The 15,607-nt window shown below is 36.8% G+C and overlaps 1 protein-coding gene across 2 annotated transcripts; it reads left to right on the top strand.

The window, feature by feature from the left end:
- Positions 1–1,883: 1,883 nt before the first annotated feature.
- Positions 1,884–14,315, top strand: LOC113071315 (rap guanine nucleotide exchange factor 5-like). Of its 2 annotated transcripts, none has more exons than XM_026244683.1 (15): positions 1,884–2,105; positions 2,650–2,794; positions 3,105–3,202; positions 3,645–3,675; positions 5,902–5,980; positions 6,173–6,322; positions 7,285–7,382; positions 7,973–8,089; positions 8,368–8,546; positions 9,891–9,981; positions 10,542–10,592; positions 10,845–10,932; positions 11,918–11,982; positions 12,327–12,381; positions 12,609–13,259. In XM_026244683.1, exons 1-15 carry the CDS (start codon positions 1,990–1,992, stop codon positions 12,743–12,745), a joined length of 1,500 nt encoding a protein of 499 aa, XP_026100468.1. In that variant the 5' UTR covers positions 1,884–1,989; the 3' UTR covers positions 12,746–13,259. The 2 variants fall into 2 exon arrangements, with proteins under 2 accessions (XP_026100468.1, XP_026100469.1); XM_026244684.1 differs by lacking the exon at positions 1,884–2,105 and adding an exon at positions 13,427–14,315 and having other exon boundaries at positions 2,353–2,794; positions 12,609–12,901.
- The last annotated feature ends 1,292 nt before the right edge of the window (positions 14,316–15,607 follow it).

Genomic DNA, 15,607 nt, shown 5'->3' with positions numbered 1-15,607 from the left:
AAACATAATATGTTATGTCTTAAGTGAATGTTTGGTTAACTGTTGGGGAAATAACATCTGATGTGTAACATTATATTAGATACATGCATTACAGTAGGTCTTAATACAGGACGTCTGTGTCATTAATGTTAATCGAACAGTAAAAGAAATGAGGAAATCACTTAATGCTCTTGATTTGAACTTCTTTATTTGTAATGATTTTTTTTTTTTTTTTTTTTATGTGCTCATTGTGACTCATTTTGCCAGCACAGGTCACATATATAATAATAATAATTATTATATATAACAATTTAGAATATTAGTTGTAATTACAAAACAAATAATAAAAAAAAAAGTTTTTGGAAGAAGTCGTCTTTGCTAACCAAGGCTGCACTTATTTGATCTATACAGTAAAATTGATATAGGTATAAATATTGTGAAATATTATTACAATTGAAAATAAATGAACAACATTTGATTTTAAATATGTTGTAAAATGTATCGCTGATGGCAAAGCTGAATTTTCAGCTTTGCCATTACATCAATATTTTTTTATGAACTTGTGAAATGTTGTGGTGCTTCATATTTTTGTGGAAACTGTGATTATTATTATTATTATTTTCCAGGAAGTCAAAAATAAAGCATTAGAAATATAAATCTTTTGTAAGATTATAAATATCTTTACTGTCACTTTTGATCATTTTAATTTCCTTGCTGAGTAGAAAATTTTATGTCTTTATCTTTATTTTACTTATGATAGTGTACCACAAAAATATTACCAGCAAACATTGTAAATAAATAAAATTTCTCTATACTGTGTGTGTGTGTGTGCGCGTGCATGTATGTACATATATATATATATACACACACACACACACAACCATATTATAGTATAATATTTATATACCTCTTTCATTATTATTATTATTTTATTATTATATGCAATGCGCTTAACATATAATTAAGCGTAATTAAACGTGCATAAAAATGTTTCACTTGAATAATGAGTTGATCAGATCTGTTTAGATCCTGTGTACCGCTCCTTTTTGAATTTCTCATCTGAGAGCTTATCATTCTGTAGGATACTGTTGTTCTATTAAGAATTATTGTCAGTAGATGAAATAATGGAAACAAAGAATCCCTTCATTTCATATGAGGTTACATTAAGGTGAATGATAAAAGGTTCTTTGTCTTTTCCAGCATGAAATAAATCTCTTTAGCAAAGTTTACACAGCATATGGTTGAATGTGGCTCTTTACTATACACAGAGGAAACGTTCTGTCATTCTGCGAGGCAGATAAGTATTCCCGTCATTGCTGTGGTGTGGGATTAAAAACATTGGGAGGCTTGCTCAAGGTCAGCACGCACCAAGCGCTCGATTAATTCAGTCATACTTTCACAGCGAGATGATGTATGAACAGCGGCACTGAATGCTTCCGGGCAAACACAACTCGAATTAAAGTGGTGCAATACTAAAGTGTGAAAATGTAGGGGACAGGGGGTCAGGAGAAAAGAGAGAACAGAAGAAAACAAACAAGAGCACATGTAAACTGCCTGTTTGGTTTGATTCAGCTGTGCACAATTTTTCATGATGCGACAGTACATGCACCAGAGTCTTAGCTTTACTGTCTCAATGTAGCTGCAATGATTTACTTTGTGAAACCCACAGGTTTTAAGGAATAGTTTGCCCCAAAATTAAATGTTGGCCAGTGTTTAATCTTTTTTTTTGTTTTGTTTTGTTTTTTCACACACACAAATAAATTGTATGACTTGAAGACTCGGACTATAGCACTTAAGTCATATGGAATGATCATACGATTCTTTTATGCTTTTTTTGAGCCCCATCCACCATTATTATTTGAAAAAGAGCAGTATGAACATTCTTCAAAACGTCTCCTCTGACAAAACGAATAGTACTGAAATGACATAAGGGTTTAAAATCTTAAAAGCATTCTTCATTGTGAAGTTTCTCCAGAGTTTTTCATGATTTTGTGTTGCTTTCTTACTTAAATGTCTAATATGTGTTACATGTTCTGTTCATTTTCAGATAATCTATTGGATGACTTCCTGCTGACGTACCCTGTGTTCATGTCCACCAGTGACCTGTGCCAAGCACTACTCGGTCAATATCCTTCTCATGATATGAACACATGCTCTCTTATGCTTCATTGCTGATGTTGTTTTTGCTATAACAGTTGCCTGCATGCTTTTTTAAATGTGAGCTGTACAATATAAAGAACCACTTAAAAGTTTGGGGTCAGTCATTTTTCATGTTTATAAAAGCTGTCTCTTATGCTAACCAAGGTTGTATTTGTATCTGTTTTCCTTTTTAATATATTTTAAAATGTCATTTATTCCTGTGATGCAAAGCTCAGCATCATTACTCCAGTCTTCGGTGTCACATGATCCTTCAGAAATCCTTCTGATATTCTGATTTACAGCTCTGTTACACATGTTCTTTTACATGATCTTAACGATCTACCTGGCGTTAAACCACTTAACAAATTCCATGCTGTTTAGCCGAGGGCACTCAATTAATTCTCTGTTACCGAACCCCTTTTAATTTAACACAGAGAATTCAGCCGCAGGCATTTCCTCCTTGCTCTGAACTGTGTCAGAGCAGTCTAGCGTGCTGGAATAGATTTTATGCCTTAACTGCTCCTGGTCCACCTATTGTTCAAAGAAATGCAGGATGAAAGAGGAGCGGAGAGACACTCTGCTTAGGAAACGAAAAGTGCTGCACCTGCTGTCCCAGTGGAGCTCGCTGTGCACAGACCTGCCCCGGGACAACGAGCACGCCAAGCTATTCCTCAAGGTACGGATGGAGAGAAGGGAGGGAATTATTTTTAGAAAATACAAAAATGCCACCACCCCTACAGCACTTGATTCCTTAATGCTACATAAGTGAAGATCACGAGATTATTGCTGGCTTCAGAGGATTTTTAAATGCCCTCAGACATTTTCATTAGCATACGCGACACATGAACATGTATCTCAGTGAAATGGTGCACACTTATCCGTTTTTGTTATTTAAATAAGTGAAATGAATCAGATTTTTCAGTTGCCACGGCAGTAAGTTATGCCCCATTTGCAACCTAAAAATGTGTTCATTTTAACATTTGTAGACTCTGTACAGATACGTTCTGGATGATCTCTATGAGTTTCCCTCACTGGAGAAGGATCTAAAAGAACTTCAGAAACTTCTACGGATGCAAAGGAGACAGTGAGTCACCACTTTGCCACAATCACAACTGATGTTACACACTCAGTTTTATTAGGCTTAAATCCCCCATTTCTCATTCATAATGTCTTGGTTATATATGGTAACCCTCGTTTCCTGAAGGAGGGAACGGAGATATCATGTAGGTGACCGACAAATTGGGATATCGATTCAATAGATGAGCCAATGCACATCGGCATGAAATTATTGCATCCAGTGCAGCTGATTTCCTCCTTCAGGGAACGAGGGTTACCATACATAACCGAGATGTTCCCTTTGATGATTCAGGCCTGATCTGAATGAGAAAAGGATTTTTACGACTGTTGGGAGATGCCATCTTGCAGAATTTATATAATGCCACATTTATATTACAGGTGATTCCTTTGACTCATTCTTCTCTGTTTCTTTTTGTCTCCCTTGTCTTCCTACCCCTCTCATCTCTCAGCACGGTAGATGAATACTCTCCGCAAAGGAAGGTAAGAGTTAAGACCATCTATTGTATTACCTGCACAGAATCTCTATTAAGCCTTCTCACTGTACTTTGATTGAACTCCTTGTGTTTTATTGGGGAAAGCTTGTTCAGAAATCACTATATTGACACTTAAGAGTCATTGTATTGACACTTGCACACGCTTGAGGCTTTGTGATTTAAAAAAGCAAAAGCAGGGCATTTCAAGCTTCGGTCACTTCTATCATTCTCACTTCAACAAAGAAAAAACTAAAGAAAAAAACAAACTCCATCCTAAAGTAAACCTAAATTTTCAACCACAGATTTTAATAGAGAGCTTTTCCAAAATGGGCTTAAGAAATATTATAAAAATGTTAAATATGAGCCCATTCACACCAGGGACAATAATGATATCTTTAAAGTTTTAATTCCACACCATGACTATAATTATAACAACACAGAAGAACGATATAGCTGGAATCACTTTCAAAGGCAGTCAGCCTATCAGAATCCATCCTGCTTTAAAGAGCTTAAACATTTAAAGGGATACTCCTCCACAAAATGAAGATTTTGTCATTTTTCAACCCGTAAAAGCTTTGTTCATTTTCAGAACACAATTTAAGATATTTTGGATGAAAACCGGGAGGCTTGTGACTGTCCCATAGATTGCCAAGTAAAATACATTGTCAAGGTCCAGAAAGTGTGTAAAGCTTGGCAGAATAGTTAATCTGACATCAGTGTTTCAACAGTAACGTTATGAAGTGACGAGAATACTTTCTGTATGCCAAAAAAAAAAGACTTCATTCAACAATTTGTCTCATCTGTGGAGTGACACAGGGGAGACAAAGGAGGAGGGGAAGTCATGGCCTAATGGTTAGAGAGTCGAACTCCCAAGCGAAGGGTTGAGTTTGAGTCTCGGGCCAGCAGGAATTGTGGGTGGGGGGAGTGCATGTACAGTGCTCTCTCCACCTTCAATACCATGACTTAGGTGCCCTTGAGCAAGGCATCGAACCCCCAACTGCTCCCTGGGGGCCGCAGCATAAATGGCTGCCCACTGCTCTGGGTGTGTGTTCACAGTGTGTGTGTGTGTGTGTGTGTGTGTATGTGTGTGTTCACTGTTGTGTGCAGTTTGGATGGGTTAAACGCAGAGCACGAACTCTGAGTATGGGTCACAATACTTGGCTGAATGTCACGTCTCTTTCACTTTCAAATTTTTGAATTAAAAAAGTCTTCATAAAGTTATGAAGCGACGACAATACTTTGTGTACGCAATTTTTTTTTTTTATTAAATTTAACAATTTTTAACAATTTGTCTCTTCTATGTCACAATTTGTTGAATAAAGATTGTTGAATATATATATATATATATATATATATATATATATATATATATATATATATATTATTTTTTTTATTTTATTTTTTTGCATTTTTTTTTTTGTTTTGCATTTTTAAATGTATTTTCATCTCTTCATAACGTTACTGTTGAACCACTGATGGCAGGTGGACTATTCTGATGATGCTTTTCAGTACTTTTCTGGACCTTGACAGTGTATTTTACTTGGCAGTCTATGAGACAGTCACAAACTTCACTGTTTTCATCCGAAATATCTTAAATTGTGATCTGAAGATGAACAAAGCTTTTTCGAGTTTGGAACGACATGGGGGTAAGTGATTAATGAGAAAATTTTCATTTTGGGGTCGAGTATCTCTTTAAAGCTTCTGCTTTACCTATGGATTTTCTGCTGCTAGTAATTCATATTTAAAAAATAAAAAAATCCTCTTGTTCAGTGTTATTTTAGAATTATTTATATTATTATAATATCAATGAAAATTAGTATTATGAAATGTATGAATTACATGAAATTAGCTTTTATTTTGATATTTTTAGCTTTATTTTTTTTTAGGATATTGTCCAAGTTGTACTTATTTTGTGCTATTTTTAAAATTAACATTTAACTTTATTTTTCTGCATTTATAGACATTATTATAGTAATATGGTGTAGTAATCCACATGTTCATTTCATTATATATATATATATATATATATATATATATATATATATATATATATATATATTTCCGTTAATGTTTTGTTTTAGTTTTACTTAACAATAACACTACTCATTTTCAAGACTGAGATGATGAGTTGTACAGTTTCAGGCTTTCACCGTTTTGTGTGTGTATGTGTGTGAGTGTGTGTATTTTTCATAAACAATAATATTCTCAATGCCACACATTTACTATGTTCCAGAATAAAGCTCTCTTCCATCAGCTGAGTCTAAAGGAGAACTGGCACCCTGTGAGAGGAGCTCAGAGGGAGAGGAAGGAAGGTAAGCTCATCAAATATTCCCTCATATTTCTCTCCTGTACACTCTCATAGCGTTCTGACTGCCTGCAGAGCTGCTGGAGACCCACGGCAGGTTGTTTATGAATAACAGCACATGATAATCTTATTTTATAGCATTTTTTATGAGAATTGGTGGCTGATTCATGCGGTGTTGGGTGTGTGTGTTTCTCCTCAGTGCTGTGTCGTGTGTATGTGACCATAGACTCATACGTGAGTGTGAGGACCCACAGTGAGGTGTCCGTGCAGGAACTGTTGAGCACTGTGGCTGAAAGGTTCGACTGTGCTGAAGACGACATGGTGCTGATGGCCGTCACATATCCTGGAGGTCTAAGCAAGTTCATTCAACTGTCTATTTTCATATTGATTGACATAACTGCAGCTTTGTGTTTGAGACATCCCTGTCTGCTGGGGTGCCATCATGCTTTTAAACAAGTTATTATGGTACAACAGAGCTTAAAGCTTGTCTTAAAGGCGCTGTATGTAATTGTTTTGACTGTTCTAAAGCATTAAAAATACCATGTTTGCAGATATAACAAGTTCACATACTTGTTTCTTCGAAAAACAATGCTAAAGCCAGTTATTCTACTTTGAAATGTGCATTCAGTGTCAAAATGTCTGCCTTTGTTTTGGTCTATGCGATTTCACCCACTGCCGATTTATCCAATAGTTCTTCCACACACTGGGTTGCCAGGTGGCGGAAAACACAGCGTACTGCATTTTTCCTGTTATGTGTTCTCAATCTGACAACTCCCATGAATGTGGAGTTTGAGGACCGGTGACAGGAAAAGCAACTTTAGCCAATATTTTGAATTTGGAGTGCAGTATCCATTTCAACCTAGCTGTCCAAAGTTTTTTTTTTTTTTTTTTTTTTTTTTTTTTTGTGTGTGATTAATGAAATAATACATTTTTGTTATTTAAAATCGTTATGCAACATACTTATAAAAATAAACGGTAGAATTTATTATAAAATATAAAGTCATAAAATTCTAAAACTAGAGGGCTATTCACATTTGAGTCAAAATTGAATTTTTAAAGAGAACCCCTTCAGCAAATAATACACCATTTTTTAGTGGTGCACTCACTTTTGGCATGGCCTCAAGTATTTTGTAAGAACTCTTTTATTATTTAACTTTTCCCTACTGCGCAATTGGCTCTTGGGAGTAAGTAAATAATTTCTAAATACATTTTTAGTTACCTGATTTCTGTTGTAGCTCACTGTTTACCCTTTTGATATTCCCTGACATTGACGCTTTCTCTCCATCGTTATTTCTCTCTCTCTTTCTCCAGAGAAGGTTCTGCTTCAGTCAGATCAGTGTGTGTTCTCGTCTTCACTCAGTGCCGCTGAGAGGCTGCACGTCTGCAGAAGAGACCTGACGGAGATCGTGGTGAGAGTCAGAATGCTGTTCTCTGAACTGCTCTTAAAAGAATCCTGCTTTCCACACCATTAGTTCAAGTCAACACACAACTGTACTTGTGCACACAACTTGCATTCTTAACTTTTCTTGCACCAAAGTTCCTGCCAGGATTTTATGCCAGAAACAAACTCTTTGCAAGTATAAAAATAAACTTGAATAATATACAAAACCTTACATTACCTTCTCTTATGCTGGATCAATTTGCAGGATATCCAATAGTTGTTGATATGCAAATATTGGGAATCAAATATGCTTATGATTCTAATGTCTATGACAATTTGTGATTGACCCACTTTAGCTTAGTATTCATAACTGGTCTGGGTCAACAAGGAATATGTGTTTATACAAAGTATATTCATCTTAATTTAAATTTTAATCTTAATCTTAATGGGCGGCAGTGGCTCAGTGGTTCATGTAGGTTGTTGGTGAATGTGAGGCAACTTGTAAAGCGCTTTGGATGGCCATGGGGTCTGTTGAAAGCGCTATATAAATGCAGTCCATTTACCAATTAATTTGAAAAGATTAATTACAATCAGGATGTCTATCTTCTGTTGTCCCAGAGTCCCTTCACTGATAACAGGCAGCAGAGCTCAGTGAAGATGCTGAGCATGAACACGTGGGATGTAGCCGTGTCGCTCACCAACTGTGACTGGAGTCTCTTTAGTATCATGCATGAGGTAATGTCTGCACATTTCCGACAGTGCAGCACTAGAGAAGGTGTCCTAGAAAAGATATCAATGAAATACAAACTAACTGAGTTAGTTACATTAGACTCAAACACAGTTGCTTGATGTAATATCAGTCTGGAATGAAAGTAAATATATACAATGGCAGTGATCATTTTAAGAACATGGCTGGCTTGTAATCAAACACACTCAATAGTTTTGATTCCAAAAAAGATCCGGTAACAATGTTCAACAACCTCAGAGCCATCACATTTTACTTTTCTCTGCAGCAAGAGCTGGTATACTTTACACTGAGCCGAGACGTGAGCGCCGGCCACACGATGGCGCTGGAGCAGCTGTTGCAGCGCTGCAATGAGACTCAGCAGTGGGTGATGACTGAAGTGCTCATGTGCCCAAACCTCTGCAAACGTGTGCAGCTCTTCAAGAAATTCATCAAGATCGCAGCACAGTAAGTGTACACTTATTCTCAGCCTGAGACGTCACGCCCACAGACCGTTGGCTAAACGTTTAATGCAAATGGGACACAAAAGTGGAAACACTTCAGGAGTGCCAAAGTCGTCACCGGATTGGTTGAATTCTACAGGATTTCTGCACGACATGTGGCGCGTTCTTTATTGTTCCGCCTGGAAACAAAAATACAGTGGAAGAAATAAGAAAGCCGCCGTGTTTACAACTGTGACGATGAGCGCTCATCAGGATCAATTAACCGCTGGATTTTCTAAAGTATGTGAAATATTTAAAGTTCACGGCATAGAATCTTTATGGGTGCTTTCACACTAGCACCTGGAGTCGATTGACGTCAGAATTCGGTTCGTTTGGATGATGTGTACGCTGTCTTCCGTACTCGGATGCGCACCCACGAACCGTACCCGAGTCTGCTTAAAAACAGTGGTCTGGGGTACGCTTCATGTGAACTCTGGTACGGTCCGCTGCTTATGTGAACACAATCGTACCAAATCACGGAAGTGAACCGCTTTTAATGACAAATTAATTGATGAAAATGTGTGTTTGTGTGTGTTTCACGCACTTTCCTGATGAGCATGACTGATGCGCTGCAAGCAGAAAGCTGTACATCTCATTTATGTTCGCCTTAAATGTTCTTTAGAGCATTTTCAGTAAATTCGTAAGACAGACGAAAGTGCCGTTATGTACCGAAGCTTTATCAAGAAAACGAACAGTTCAAAAACGTAATACATAAAAGTGCAGAGAGTAATGTTATGGATTTGCCACCTTCTCCTGCGCTGTTGTTACCAAGCAACGGGGTAAACAGCTGATGGCTTTATGACGCAAGCGAACCGCGGTTCGGACTCAAATATGATAATATGAACACAGTCCAGCGGGGGCAGGGGGAGGGGGGAGCAACCGAACTCGGGTTCGGACCAGGCAAGTGAACCAAGTGTGAAAGCACCCTAAAATACGTCCAAGAGTTTTACACACCGGTCTGTTATTTCGGCGACATTTCTACGCTTCAAAACGTGATTATGAACGAAATGAACTGTAGTTGGTTGTTTTACATGTCGGTCAAACGCTCTCATGGGCGGGCCTTGGCCAATGAAAGCTGCCATGAATTCCAGACCTTCAGTCTAATCTAAAATAATCCCATATTTTAGCTGAACGACCATAGCCCTACAAACATCCACCTGGCAACTCAAAACATCCTAGCAATCACATCAACACCCTGACATTGTGGAAGAAAGTTTCTCCTGAAAATTAAGTTATTTGTGGTTGTATTTCGTTCTATTCAAATATTTCAAACAATGAGCACGCTTATGTGATCTTCCTTTCTTTTTAGCTGTAAAGAACAGAGGAACCTGAGCTCATTCTTTTCCATCATTATGGGACTGAACAGTCCTGCTGTCAGTCGACTCACTCAGACATGGGAGGTAGGAAGACACCATCTCTAGTGCACAGAAATATACTACTATATATGTGGAAGTTTGTAGTCTTGCAGTTTTTTTAGGGGAAGTCGTGGCCTAATGGTTAGAGAGTTGGACTCCCAATCGAAGGGTTGTGAGTTCTAGTCTCAGGCCGGACGGAATTGTGGGTGGGGGGAGTGCATGTACAGCTCTCTCTCCACCTTCAATACCACGACTTAGGTGCCCTTGAGCAAAGCATCGAACCCCCAACTGCTCCCCGGGCGCCGCAGCATAAATGGCTGCCCACTGCTTCGGGTGTGTGCTCACAGTGTGTGTGTTCACTGCTCTGTGTGTGTGCATTTTGGATGGGTTAAATGCAGAGCACAAATTCTGAGTATGGGTCACCATACTTGGCTGAATGTCACTTCACTTCACTTTCACTTTTTTCGTCATCAGTCTCTATGATGTATTATGTTTTAGAAGCAAGAAGTGCATTGCAAACTCTGCGAAACTGGAACTGTACATTGGCTTCAGTTCTAAAGGTTTTTTTTTTTTATTAATTTTTTTTTACCTGTCCTCATTTTTAGAAAGTCCCTGGGAAGTTCAGGAAGTTGTTCTCCGAGCTGGAGAGCTTGATGGTAAGTGATTGTCTCATCACAATCTTAAATTGCCTCCTGCTAGTTCACCTCCTGCTACAGAATTTTGTGCCGTTTACGGCTCATTAGGACATAATATATGAAGCCGTAATCATATGGGAGCCTCTGGCCTACAGGGAGGAAACAGTAGATGATGTTACAGAGGAAGAGATTTGAGTCTAACCAGATGGTTTCAGTGTAAAATAAAACAAACCCGCAAATATGTACACATGAATGCTTTTTTATGACCCGCAGGACCCTTCTTTTAATCACAAAGCCTACAGAGATGCCTTCAGGAAGATGAAGTCTCCCAAGATCCCTTTCCTGCCTCTGCTTCTGAAAGGTGCAGAAACGCAAATTTAAGATACACAACATACATGATTAATAAATATTAATAATCTGCATGTCACACCGTGTCCTAACCAGCCAGAAGCTATTTATCTCACTGAACACGAAACTGCTGTTTCATATGAAGCAAGCACAACTGTTCCAAAAGATATTTGAAGATTAATGTTGCAATGGAAAAGAAGTAGCCAGAGATTTTATTTTGTACTGTGAAATAATAATAATAAACAAAACATAACATGTACAGTAGAGCAGGGACTTATGTGGACAGCATGATTGGAGTCTAGCATATAGAGCAGGTTGTTGACATGACATGGTATTTTCACTGTCACACAAGATATAAATGAATATATTTAGAATTGTCATAATTTTAATCTTAAATATTTTTGAAAAGATGACAGCTAATTTTGTCAAAGTTTGTCTCCGTAATGTCCTACGGGTCATGTGGGGAATAATATTATTCATAATTTCACATTAAATAAATAACACTAAATGTAAGTAATAAAGTGTCTAACAATAAAGATAAATCTCTCTTATGCTACTTGTATATTATGAAGCTTTTTTTTTCTTCTTTTTATTTTTATATATCACACCATGGGACAAATGTAACTTACGGTTTAATAATAAAAGTTAATTAAAAAAAGTTTATTTTCTCAAACATCAGACTTCAAACTACATAAATATATGGAATTAAAAAAAAAAAAAAATACCAAAAGAAATGCTTGGATGATTCAAATATTATATGTAGAAAAATTTATTTATTTTGGACTACTGAGATTTTGCCGTGGACAGAGCTACCAATCACAACACAGCAGAAATAAAACAAACAAGCTATTGACAAAATGTTTGATCATGGCTGTTTTGAAAAAAAGAAATAGCATTTATTGCCACGGATCTGGTTAGGACATGGTGAGAGATTCTTCCTGAGAGACTTTTTGCCAAACTTATGTGTAATGACTTCTAAACAAATTCAATCTGAACAGATATTACCTTCATTCACGAAGGCAACAGAACATTTCTTGACAACCTAGTCAACTTTGATAAACTAGTAAGTGAACAATTAGACTTTATAGAGGTATTTATATTTTTATTTTAAAGCTAGTTCACCCAAAAATGAGATTTTCATCATTTACTCAACCTCACATCATTTTAATCTTGTATGACTTTCTTTTTTCTATGTCACCAAGATTATTATAATCTTATAATATATATATATATATATATATATATATATATATATAATTTTTTTTTTTTTTTTTTTCATACAAGTTTGGAGTGACATGAGGGTGAGTAAATAACCCTTGAATTAAAATTTTTGGGCAAACTATTCCTTTAATGTCATGTCCCATCAAGTGAGCAAAACAAGCTAATGTGAGTGTATTTTATGTGCAGCACATGATAGCAGACACATTGCGCATTATCAGCCAGTGTCGGACAGATCACATGGGTAAGTTCTCAAATTACACAGATAATAACTGTAAAATAATGTTTTCCTTACCTTGCTGAAGTGTAATCTCGGCCCAGCTAGAACATCTAATGAAGTTGCAAATAAATGACAGTTTTGAACATGTTTTCCACCTGGCCCTCAAATTTCTCTCTTCATTTTAAACCCGGATAGCAGAAAGTATTGTACACTCAGAGTCATCCTCACTACTGATGTGTTGGTTTCTATAGGGTATAGGTGTCCATCAGGAAACATGCTGTCGCAGAAGGACAGCACAGAAGTGAGAACGTACATCAATTACCTACACGTCATCGACAATCAACGGACTCTGTTTGAGCTCTCACACAGACTTGAGCCCAGGACATAAATGATGGAAGGACATGATGTATCCTAAATCCACTTCACAAGACAGGACAGCATCCTTCTAACTGAAGGCTGTTATGAGTGAGTCCTCCACTAGAGAGAGACACACTCACACACACTAACCACACAGGATAGAACAGTATTGCACAGCCAAAGAAGCATCCTGTTGTGAGGATGGGTTTGGGACGAACTCAGATGCAGACAGGATGTACTGAACAAGATTTATTATACAAAAAGGGGAAAAACAAAACCCACGAGGGGGAAAACAAGGGCTAGGGTAGACACTAAAAGAATTCTACAAAACACAATAAACAAGGTAAACAATGACTCTGAACACTAAATACTAACAAACACTCACTGCAAGACAAAGACTTCTCAGAGGGGTTTCTAGGACAAGGTATCTCAGAAGGCTGACAGGTAGGAACACATAAGTAGAACAATGAACCGACGAAAGACAGAGCACACTAGGAGATCTAAATAGGGGAACAATTAAGACACGACAGGTGGCACAGATACGGCAATCACAACAAGACTAGGATAACAAGGGGGGCGGGGCAAGGGAATGAGACAACACAAGCACATGGCCCAAAGACAAGGCCATGTGCTTGTACACAAAACACGGGTCTGTCATGATCCTGCCTCAAGACTAGAGAAAAGTCGGGACATGAAGGCAGAATCATGACACATCCGCCAGTTCAACAGTGTGAAAGGAACAAAGAAGCTGAATCATGCAAGACTGTGAAAAAGAAAACTGGCTTCTGAAACAGGAAGAATTTACAGAACTGTTATAACAGGAAACATCACAGTGGATCCAGTATTCTGTTTGTTACAGTACAGAAACATCACGTTGGGAATTCAGATGTTTTCATACACACTTTCACTCTGTAGTGTAGGGCAGATTTTATGAGAAAATAATAGACCCATCATTATTCCTACGTAGTCCAATTAATCTGCAATGTGAGGTACATGCACAAATCACAAAACAATGTGATGCCTTGATCATGACCAACAAACAGTTTATAGACAATCAGAAAAATATTCCAAGGCAGCACACTGTATTTTAGCTGCAGAATTGCTACCAGAAGCAGGAAGTAGAAGTCTAGCAGATTTTAAGATAAATAATTGGTTTTAAATTATGGATGTATTTTATTGGAAAGGCCATACTGAAAATAACTGAGCAGTGGTTCTTACACTAGATGGTGCTTAAAAAAAGCTAATATGTAGATTTCTTGTATAAGTTGTAGTTGGACTTGTGAGACATTGAGCTATTTATTACACAACAAGCTTGTCCCTGATTCAGAAGGGAAAACAAAACAGGTTTTACATGCAAAGAAAATCTGTAATTTACTGTAAATGTAATCAGATGGTCTGAAGGATTTGGTGACACCATTGATTGACCAATTTTATAAAGCCTGTGAACTCTGTAAATACTAAGACTTAAAATAAATAAATAATAATAATAAACAGGCTATACAGCAATAGCAAGGTGTACAACTCACCCTCAGAGAGAAAAAAAAAAATGTTAGCAGTGATTGACTGTAGCTGCGGTTTGGACAAGTTTTCTTCACTAAGAGCCTGACATTAAAGAATAATAATAAAAAAATAAAATAAATAAAACTTGTGAAAGTCCGTTTTTTATTTATTTATTTATTTATTTTTTGCTTAATATTTTAATATCCTCCTGAGAACCATTAAATAAAATAAAAAAAGCTTTGTAGATTTTATTTATTTTATTTATGTCATTACATTGGTTGGAGCATAATAAACATATAAAGGAAAAAAATAAAAATAAAAAAAATAAATAGGAGAAGTCTAATAATGGGAGTAATAACTTAATAAATAAATAGGAAATTGGGAATATTGATCTATAATTTCTTTCCCTATTGACTTGTGTTTCCCCTAATTGCCTGGCGCCCTCTAAAGATGTATGAAAATGATGCCCCGTTTCACAAAAAAAGTCATATTCCGTTTTGAAACCTGTAACATTTTTTGGATACGTTTTTTTTTTTTCTTTTTTTTTCCTTCTCATTATTATTATTATTATTATTATTATTATTATTTTATGACAAACAGTTTGAAAATTTGTCCAATTTTAAATTTACGAAATATTATATTCCCCTAAGAGTGCTTAATTTGATCATTCTGTGTTTAATATCATATTATTATTATTATTATTTAAAATGTTTTAATAATGAGTTCCAGAAAGTTTAAATACCTCTAGAGTGAAAGTGGGTCAGTTTAAGTCCACTAAAAGATCATTTTGTTAATTATGAGCTATTATACCACGGGGCCATTGAATGCTTGAATCTGATTGGCTGACGAATGTTCTGAGGTGTGCAGTTATTTTCAGGGAAAAGCACAGTGAAGGTAGTTCCAGCCAGATGTCTTGACCGCATTACAGTTCCATATCACTTCGCATAGTTAACAGTAATAATGGAAATTAGCATACAGTACCCATACACCACACAGGAATTACTGAAGTCACACAAGCTCACACATGTACACTACGGTCACGGTGTTCTACGGACTCAGAACACTATTGAGGGCACACAGAGGTAGCCTATTTCACACAAGCTCAATCTCTCTCTCTCGTTCTAATAACTTAATTAATAACTGCATTAGAATGCTTTCAAGGGCTCAAGCCTCAATTACCAGCTTTAAAATGACGTTTTGGAACTAGCAAAAGAGGCACTGGATGAGATGCGGAAGAAATAACCCTACTCCCAACAGCGATTTAAGTACAAAAACCGGACGAATCTCTTTAAATATATCATCTGATCGATGCCTGGAGGTGTGTTTACCGCTTCGCAATGTGGCCGCATTACCACCTCGGGTGTGCATTATTTTTCTAATAATTCAACGGCCA

The sequence above is a fragment of the Carassius auratus genome, unplaced genomic scaffold (genome assembly GCF_003368295.1).
Source record: "Carassius auratus strain Wakin unplaced genomic scaffold, ASM336829v1 scaf_tig00006968, whole genome shotgun sequence".
Taxonomy (NCBI): domain Eukaryota; kingdom Metazoa; phylum Chordata; class Actinopteri; order Cypriniformes; family Cyprinidae; genus Carassius; species Carassius auratus.
Note: the sequence above shows the minus strand (reverse complement) of the source record. Positions and strands in the feature narration are given on the sequence as shown.

What these genes read in the sequence shown, in the direction of transcription:
- LOC113071315 (XM_026244683.1), top strand. Translation starts at nt 1,990, where the DNA reads ATGTCTAATATGTGTTACATGTTCTGTTCATTTTCAGATAATCTATTG. An exon ending in AATACTCTCCGCAAAGGAAG is followed by an intron (nt 3,676 to 5,901) that starts GTAAGAGTTAAG and finishes ACTATGTTCCAG; the next exon opens with AATAAAGCTCTCTTCCATCA. An exon ending in CCTGCCTCTGCTTCTGAAAG is followed by an intron (nt 10,933 to 11,917) that starts GTGCAGAAACGC and finishes CAATCTGAACAG; the next exon opens with ATATTACCTTCATTCACGAA.